The sequence below is a fragment of the Centruroides sculpturatus genome, unplaced genomic scaffold (genome assembly GCF_000671375.1).
Source record: "Centruroides sculpturatus isolate CEXI.00-Female unplaced genomic scaffold, Cexi_2.0 scaffold1701, whole genome shotgun sequence".
Lineage (NCBI taxonomy): Eukaryota > Metazoa > Arthropoda > Arachnida > Scorpiones > Buthidae > Centruroides > Centruroides sculpturatus.
Genome location: NW_019385962.1, coordinates 17931 through 28278, shown reverse-complemented (window position 1 = coordinate 28278; position 10348 = coordinate 17931). Strand labels below are relative to the sequence as shown.

The 10348-nt window shown below is 33.1% G+C and overlaps 1 protein-coding gene across 1 annotated transcript in view; it reads left to right on the top strand.

Moving 5' to 3' along the window:
* Window positions 1–5654, top strand: part of LOC111612823 — a 61371-nt gene extending 55717 nt beyond the window's left edge. Inside the window, exons 5-6 of the mRNA XM_023354081.1 lie at window positions 5501–5574; window positions 5616–5654. Of these exons, the coding sequence (XP_023209849.1) occupies window positions 5501–5574; window positions 5616–5654 (113 nt within the window). The remainder of the gene's footprint in view (window positions 1–5500; window positions 5575–5615) is intronic.
* The last annotated feature ends 4694 nt before the right edge of the window (window positions 5655–10348 follow it).

Here is a 10348-nt window from a genome sequence, read left to right as displayed (position 1 = left end):
AAATTATTTATAATTATTAATATTAATAAGAGATGGCGCCTAACGCTTACCTCTAGTACCAAATTGATTACGTAATTTATTTAATAATTAGCATAAAACTAGCCCGATAGATTTTCGGCAGTCTGTTGGTTGTAGCTATATTATATATCGGGTTGGAGATGTTTGTATAAAATAAGTTCGTTTATAAGGATGAGAAAAACGAGCATTTCATAGAAAAAGTTTATAAATAATAAAATATCCTATGTTAGTCACTTGGAGTTATAAAAATCCATGGTACTAATAAGAAATCCCTTTAATTAACGCGATTTTATCACGATATCAATGCAGAATGAATATGTTATTTACAATAATACTAATGCTGTATTCCAATGGTTCCCAATTAGTGGTATGCGTACCTGTAGGGGTATGCGAAATTGAATAAAGGAGTACGCGCGGCAAACTAAAATTGGTAGATTTAAAATTTAAATGCATGAGATGAAACAATCAAAAAATAATGGCTGGACCATCAAAAATTCAGCAATTTACAACATGATGTCGAATGCCCAAATTCGTTTATTTGTAACTAAAAATGTTTTCGAAATTTCATTTAAAAAATGCATTTGTGACAATACCTAAATGAAATTCTTATGCAAGAAACAAAAATTGAACAGTTAACACAAATTGTGTTAATTGTACAATTATCATTATTATAATGTCAGCAAAGCGGCAATAAAATATTTACTACTATTTTGCATAACATACCTCTGCGAGAGCGGATTTTCGGCCATGACAAACATGAAAACTAAACATCGTCACTGACTTCAACTCGAAGATGACTTAAAACTGAAGCTGACCAAAAAGCAACCAGATTTTACAAAGTGGTGCATAGAAAATCGTGGACATTTGTCACATTAAAATTAAGTAACCTTAGGGGCCATCCATAAATTACATAAGGTATTTTGGGGTAAATAGGGGTTAAGGATTTCTTACTTGGGGGTAGGTGGGTAATAGATCTCGTCTTACGTAATATTTTTATTTTTATTTTTTGATGGCGTTTTGAATTTGGCTTTAATTTGGCAGTTTCTATTAAAAACGCTCGTTGTGACGTGATAGAGTAATAACGGCCACATTTCTTTACGCAGCGCTCGAGAAGCACTTTACAGCGAACACACTAAAACTGGTTTCTAATTGGCAAACATTGCTCATGACATCGTTTCGATACACTCTCTGTACCTTTTGTATCTGTACCTTCTACATGCCTCCATCTATTTGGAGGAAGATACAGATACTTCAGCCGACAAGAAGAAAGCTTTTGGACCCATCTGTGTAGATATTAATGTCTGCATGATTATCCATGGAGGAAACAGATGAGACCAAATAACCTTGTTTACAGGATGATGATCAGAGATAGTAAGGTAATTGCAGTGTTGTAGCGTATGAACTGCCGTAGATAGGAGTAGAGACCGTTGTTGAGTCTTGACATTTGTAGTTCTGATGTAGTAGTTTAGAACCTTTTCTACAATACATAGTGGCAAAGGAAGGAGCTCTGCTAGTATCAGAGAGACATTAGTAGAAACAATCCTGCAGCACTTTGAAATTCTGATGTCACTCTAGCTTTGAAGAGAGAGTAATTTACTTGCTACTCAATTTTTACTAGTTACATGACCACAGCCAGAGGACGCGTAAAATAGCATTGGTTGTATTGCTTCATTATATGGACTTTTATAAGCTTTACTATTTAGTCTCCAGATGCTTCTAGCACATTTTAGCAGCTTATAGTTTATTTTTTTGGCCTTAGCCACGATGTAATCAATATGGTTTAATCAATATGGCAACAGAATGTGGTTCCTCTCTATTTTCTCTTGTTTTATTTTGTATAACGTTTCTGTTTACACGTGCACAAGCTGGTCGATCTGTCAAAGTTTTTTGCATCTTTTGTGGAAATTAAAATTAATATAAAAATAAAAATTATAATGTTGATTAATGATGATGATGATAATGATAATAATTACTCAGGGCATCACCTACATGAAACCTAAAAACAAAAAACCACAGACTCCACAGAATACAGACCAATTACATGTCTTCCAACACTGTACGAATTATTGACATCCTGTATCACAAACAAAATATACAAACACTTTGAAGAACACGACATTCTTACAGAACAACAAAAAGGTTGTCGTAGAAATCACAGGGGATGCAAAGAACAGTTACTCATAGATTCAGTCATTCTACGGCAAGCACACAAACAACACAAAAATAACACATGGCATATATAGGCTACAGAAAAGCATTTGACAGTGTCCCACACAGTGGGCTGCTACATCTTCTACACATGTACAAAATACATCCATCACTCATTGCATTCATCCAAAACACTATGAAGCACTAGAGAACACTACATTTCAGGGTTAGTAACACTTCTATACAAACAAACGAAATATTCATTAGGCGAGAAATTTTCAAGGAGATTCCTTGAGTCCTCTCTGATTCTGCCTAGCCCTGAACCCATTAACCATCATGTTAAATAACACGCAATATGGCTACAATATCAAACATGAAAAAACAACACAGTTTACGCTATTAAATCTCATGTACATGGACGACATAAAATTTTATGCATCCAAACAGAAACAACTTCATTAACTCTTACAAATCACACATTCATACACCAAGGACATACAAATGGAGTTTGGCTTAGAAAAATGCAAAAAACTTCACGTAGAAAAAGGAATCCTGAAAAAAAGAAGATTTTGCACTTGAAAATGGAGACGTTATTGAATCCATGGAAAAGGGCGATTTCTACGAGTATTTAGGATTTCAACAGGCCAAACTAACAGAACATACAGAAATAAAGCAAAGATTAATTAAAAAATACCAAAGTAGGTTAAACGCTATTCTCAGAACACAGTTAAATGAAAAACGCACAGTTAAAGAAATAAACACATATGTCATCCCAGTACTCACATACTCTTTTGGTATTATACATTGAACTTACACAGATCTCGAGCAACTCCAAATGGAAACAAGAACAACAATCACTAAGCATAAACAACATCATCCTAAATCCGACATTAAAAGATTAACGTTTTCACGTAAAAAAGGCGAACGTGGCCTGATCGACATAGTTAACCTTCACTACAAAAAGTACGGTCACTGCAAGAGTTTTTCTAGAGGAAACAAGAAACATCACAATTACACATAGCAGTAACTCTAGCAGACTCAAATAACACACCATTAAACTTACATTCACATCATGCAGACATGATACAACACATAAAAAGCACAGACATCATTAAGCAATCGTGGGCTCAAAAGGCACTCCACGGCAAACATCTTTATGACCTGGCCCAGGATTTTGTTGACAAAACTGCGTCAAACAGCTGGTTAGATCGGTGATGCCTATTTGGGAAGATGGAAGGATTCATGATTGCCATAGAGGATCAGGTCAAAAATACTAAAAACTACAGAAAATACATACTCAAAGATACAACACCTACAAATGACACATGCAGAAAACGTCACATCATGCCAGAAACTATACAACACATTATTTCTGGTTGCAATCTTTTGGCACAGACACATACTTACACAGACACAATCAAGTAGCAAATATAATACACCAAGAGCTTGCAAAGAAACACAAATTGGTAGACATCCAGGAACCATACTACAAATATATTCCACAGATCGTATTGGAAAACAACACGCACAAAGTGTACTACGGCAGAGCCATAATCACAGTTAAAACAATTTACCACAACAGACCTGACATCACACTTATTGACAAACACAATAAAATCACATACATTATAGACATAGCTGTTCCAAACACTCACAATGTACAAAACACATGCACTGAAAATATCAGTAAGTATACAGAACTTGCTCAGGAAATAAGGCATCTGTGGATGATGGAAACGGTGCTTATCGTACTTGTCGTTCTCTCCTGTACAGGTGTGATACCACACACGCTACACAAAAGCCTGGGAACATTACAATTGAATAGAAATACACACATCACCCTACAGAAGGCCACTATATTGAATACATGCCATATTTTTATGAAATTCCTGAATACAGACACTGATACTGACAAACTTATTTAACTTTAGTTTTATTTTGGTTGCTATGATTTGACTCTGGTCTGGCATAGTACACAGCCACCGGTGTGAACTGAGTATAACCCACTAAACCCNATAATCACAGATAAAACAATTTACCACAACAGACCAGACATCACACTTATTGACAAACACAATAAAATCACATACATTATAGACATAGCCGTTCCAAACACTCACAATGTACAAAACACATGCGCTAAAAAAATCAGTAGGTACACAGAACTCACTTAGGAAATAAGGCATCTGTGGATGATGAAAAGGGTGCTTATTGTATCTGTCGTTTTCTCATGTACAGGTGTGATACCACACACACTACAAAAAAGCCTGGGAACATTAGAATTGAATAGAAATACACACATCATCCTACAGAAGGCTACTATATTGAATACATGCCCTATTGTTAAGAAATTCCTGAATACAGACACTGATACTGACAAACTTATTTAACTTTAGTTTTATTTTGGTTGCTATGATTTGACTCTGGTCTGGCATAGTACACTGCCACTGGTGTGAACCGAGTATAACTCACTAAACACAACAATAATAATAATTATTATTGTTGTTTAGTGGTTTAATCCTTAAGTCCCAAGCCCAAAATATCTCGGGAAAGTTGCATAGCGTTATATAAAACTCGGTCTTTAAGGTTATTTTTAAATTTTTTTTTTCAATTTTTGGAATGTTTGTTAAGGTGCTAAATTTTTTCAAAAATTTTTTTCCTCGCGAAAAAATTTTATCGCGATTTTAATTTATCTTTACAGACGCACGCTTCACGCTTTATTGCTTTTTAATTGTTTTTAATGGGAGTTTGATATCAAATTTTATTCATCGTTTTAAAGTTGTAGTGCATGGATTTTCCTTTGGTAAAGTTATTTGAAGCTAGTTTGTGATGTCAAAAACGACCTCCGATAGTGTTTTAATTTTTTTAATTGATAGATTTTATTATATATACGTTTAATTAAGTCGAGGGTCGGAAATCGCAATAAAAACGTTAATTTTTTAAAAATATTTTGCCAACTAGTATTCACCCTTCTGTAAACCCATTGCCTCCCGAGACTTCTATGAGAATGTCCCGGGATATCCAACTCTGGCTGTGTTCAAGGTCATTCAGCTTTTTAAACAATGATTCATCAAAGTAAAATTTCACAGAAAGGGGAGACAAAGGAAAATAAAATTTGAAGCTTTTTCTTCAAAATTAACGCATTTATTTCGTTTTTTTTCAGTTTTAAGTATATTTTACGTTTAATTAAATTAATATAAAAAATTGGTAAAGTCCTAAGGAGTTAATAATAATTATTATTATTGCTATTATTAGTTATTGTTATTATTAATTAATTGTTAATAATATTGATCATTATAATTAAAACATATTTAATATAAAAAATATTTTACAGTTGCTCCATGTAATGATAAACTTAATATCACCACAGAAATTTATCAGCTTGAAGAAAATCATACCTACATACTGGTAAGTGCTGTTTATTTGTATTGAAATTAATTCATTCTTAGCAGAAGATTATACATTATTGCACTGGGAAAGATGGATGAAGCTGACAAACATGACAATATTATAAACCACGTTTCTACTAATTTAAAATTAAATGTGAGTACCTGTGTAGTATAAACATGAGGTTTTACGATGAAGTGACTTATCAACAAGAAATGGTTTTTTGTTTGAAAGTAATTTAGTAGTTATGGTGAAAAGTTTTATTCCAGCTCATTATATAAATTTTTGTGTGTGTCTCAAAAGTTTTATACATATTCGCTATTTTATACCGTAACTAAACATTTCTAATAGCATTATATAAAATAATACTTGCATTAATTTTGATAAGTCGTTTCTTACGTGTTAGTTATTTAAAATCTACACTAACGTACAAGATGTAACAATTTAATTCTCGTAATGCAACGTTAAAACTGTTTACTAGTGGCTACAGTCACCTTCAAAGTCCTCATGCATGTACACACTGACGTAAACGGCATTTATTCATTCATTCATTCATTCTTTTTTTATTTAAGTACATGGTACATTTTCTGGCCCAGCTAGAGCATTACGAAGAAGTTATACATATTCTTAAATATATAGTAACCAGTATTTGTATACATATACAATAATAACAAATAATAATAAATAGTAATAAACAATATGAGAAAATAAGTTATATTTTAAATACGCTCATGACATACATTAGGATAAATAAAATTATCAAAACGAATTATAATGTTCAGATAAACGAAAGAAAAAAAATGCTTAGTAGTTCATATGCAGAAGAGCTCTTGGAGTACATTGCAAATGTGTACTTTAAAGTCCTTTAGTTCTAAAAAGATCTTTGTGTCAGTGAATATCACTTGCACCCAAGTAAAATTAGTCCTTATAAAAGTTAGTGGTTTGAAAGTTACTACACATGTCTATAAATAGTTTGAAGTTAGTTGTGTAAGTTCATTGAAAAGAAACAAGGTTGAGCCATCAATAAGCCGAATGCCCAGTGAAGGTAGAGTTATGTCGATGATGCTGCTGTTGTGCAGATCATCTAAGCACAAAGGAAACATAGCTGAGCTACAAATAAATTGAAAACCCAGCGAAGTTGGAGTAGGTGAATTTCACTGCTTTGGATCGCATTGAATGGATTTCTCTTTTTTGGAGAGCTCTTTGGTAAATAAAGTCCATTTCACTATGCGCTTTGAAGGACCATAAAGCACTTTACACGTTGCATGTTGCACTTTGAAGCCCTATGAAACACTTACACTTTGCACATTGAACTTTGGAGCACTGTATAACACATTGTAGTACTCGTTTTAGCATATTGCACTTGTGCCAACTAGAAGCACCACGAATCACTTATAGCACCACACAACACATCAAAGCACTAAACACACTTAATCATGTTGCACTGTAAAGCTCATTTTGAAGCATCATAAAGCACTAGAAGCATCATAAAGCACTAGAAGCACCATAAAGCACTAGACACCATAGAAAATTAGAAGCACTATAAAACATATCAAACATTAAAACATTAAGTATGTTTCACATTGAATCACCAAAACACATGAAGCACGTTGCACTTGTAGCACCATAAAACACTAGTAGCATCATTTATCAAAAAGCACCATAAGCACATAGAAGCATGCTGAAACACTTTTAAAACAATGCGTGGTTGAAACATTGTGACACACTGTTGATGAAAAGAACTTTAAATCATTAGCAATGCACATTTAAGCACTACAAAACACTTTAAACACAATGAAGCATTTACCAAGCATTGAAACGCATAGAAGCTCCAACGAAAGACCTTGAAGCACTTGAATGCCCATAGAAGTATGCTGATTACATTTCATACATTGAAATTCTCTGAAGTATGCTCGTCACAAGAGACGATTACAGCACAATGAATTTCGTTCAAGCAAGCTGAGGACAAGCCCTTTGAAAAGGCATATTGAAATTATTGTAAGCAGCACAACAGAATCACCAGTACAAACTTATGTCTCATATAAGTCCACTTTAGTGGGCAGAGACTGTAGAGCTTAACTCATTCAAGGTCTCAGATCAATGAAGGGCCCAATATTATCACAGCGTGCACTGATAAGCAAACTGTTGAAAACATAATGCCAAAACTTAAACACAGTTATTTCTCATAGTGGATTAATGTCATAATGCCCAAAGTTGAAATACAGACATTTGTATTTTCAACAGGGATTAAATGTCATAATGTACAAGTCGATAAATATAGGATTTTAAAATAGTCACAAAGGCAATATATAACTCGGTCTACATTCAGTTGTGGCATTTTATAAGTACATCACAACTAGTCAATCAGTCACAGACACTTCCCAACAGTTAAGTAAACCAAGAATACCGCCACACTCAAGTGTATAAAGCAGTGGTTCCCAACTTTTTCTAGAATGCAGAACATTTTTGTGAGCAATTTTCTTTAGCGGAACACTTATTTATGTTAATATGAAGTAAATAAGCTTGTCATCAGTTATTTTCTTAGAATTGAGCAGTTATAATTCAAAATCTCTACTCGTATTATTAACGCCAATTTTAGAACAGAAAAAATTAAACCTAAATAACTTTAATGGGAAATTTGTGCCTAATGTATTTTACATATTTCTTCTATGTTGGGACGTATACAAGACAATGTCACCCTTATTTCTTCCTCTAAATTTGTCAGTCTTTCTTTTTGTTTGGGTTTGTATTGGTTAATATGGAAAACCCAATTTCACATAAATATGAAGTTAAAAAAATAGCAAAATTCATATGGCTTTTTTGATATCAGTGGATATTCTTGTTCAACCGATATCCAGAATTCATCAAAATTCATTTCAGCGTGTTTGATTTTCAAGGAGCAGTCAGATGACAAGGATATAAGCTCCTCTTCCTTTGAGACATTAAATTCAGAATTATTATATAATTCTTTTGAAATAAATGAATTCCTAATCTAGTAATATTTGTCCGTATCGAGAGAAGAAAAAAAATTTTTTACGTTGTTTTCTAATATTGATGAATGTTCTGATATCAAGGAAACAATATCGGTATTATTATGTATGGAAGGAAACAGTGAGATTATTTTCTTGTACTCTTTTTTACCAAAGAATGATCTTCATGTGGAAAGCTGACAGTTTGTCCGTTGATGTTAAGATGTTTTCCTGTACACCTTGCATGGTAGTATTCACAATATTCAAATAATTAAATATGTCCGTTAAATATCAAAGGTGGCACACCACATATCATTTTTAAGATTTTCTGAAAAGCAAATATTTTTTTGTTTGAAGAAAAGTATCAATTCTTTTTTTAGTTCCAGTACACGAAGCAGCATTTTTCTTCAAGAAAGCTACCTGATTTCTGTATGAAAAATTAACCCTTCATATTTTGCTTCCATCATTGCACACAGTTATTTAAAAATTCGGGATTTCAACGGTCTCGCCTTTATGTAATTTGCCATATTAACAACGCTAGTAAAAACATCTTTTAATTCTGCAGGTAATGTTTTTGCAATAAGCAATTCCCTAAGTAAGAAGCAGTGATTTATATAAATCTCACTGTTTCGTTGCTTTGCAAATATCACAAATCTCTTGACTGAGCCTGTCATTGATGGAGCTTTATCAGTGAAGATTTCCACGCATTGTTCCCAGTTCAAATCGAAACATTCAAAGTAAGAATTGATAGCATTATAAATGGCTTCTCCATTCGTTCTTTCTAGTAACTCTCTTCAACACAAAAATTCATTGACTATTCTATTTTCTTTAACAAATCAAATGTATCCAAGTAAAATGGCTTATCCACTAGTATTTGTTTATTCGTCAATTTGAAGAGCAAAAGATATATTGTGATGTTTACTTGCAAGTCGAATACGATTGTACACTTTCCGATTTCCGACTAAATCTGCGGAACACTTGGGAGATGCTTATGGAACACCAGTGTTCCACGGAACACCGGTTGGGAACCACTGGTATAAAGCAATGAGCATCCATGTATACATAGGTAGCCACCACAAACAAATGAATAAAAGTAATGGCGAGAACAAGATAATTGAGGTACACTCACTCAGCACTTGCATGTAAATCAAAAAACACAACACCTTAATTTGCTGAGAAAAAATTTTAATGAAAAGCAAACGTTTTCAGCCAAATCTGTTGGCCGTCATCAGGCTAAGTTTTTTGAATATAAACAAAATGGAACAAAAATTTAAATACAAAAAAATAAAATAACGAATGAAATATATATATAAATGTATAAAGAAAAATAAAATAAAATAAAAACTCTTATTATAAAATATGTATATGAAAAATAAGCATAGGATAATTAAATATTAAAAACGTAATGTAGCAATATATGATGCGAAATTCGATGAAACGCAAGATATGCTAAAAAAACCACTAAAAACAAGGCATTAAGATCTGTCCAATCGTTTGGTTAGGTACTTCCAGGTGGACGGCAACCCTTCAGCATCTCTAGAATTAATGCATGCATCATGCAATCTGCTTTTGTATATTTCAATTTTTTCGGCGCAAATCGCCAAAGTCGGTAAATGTATCGGTTTAATAATAATTGCTTTGTCCCATTCGACGATTGAGCCCTCAACTTGCGCCAATTGCGATAGTATTTTGGCATTAGATCCCTTGCTGATATTGTATTTGTGTTCTTTTAATCTGACTCCTAAACTTCTATTAGTGACACCAATATAATTTTTATTAATGTCTAGTTCACGATTATCATATAGAATCTTGTATGGCACAAGTCT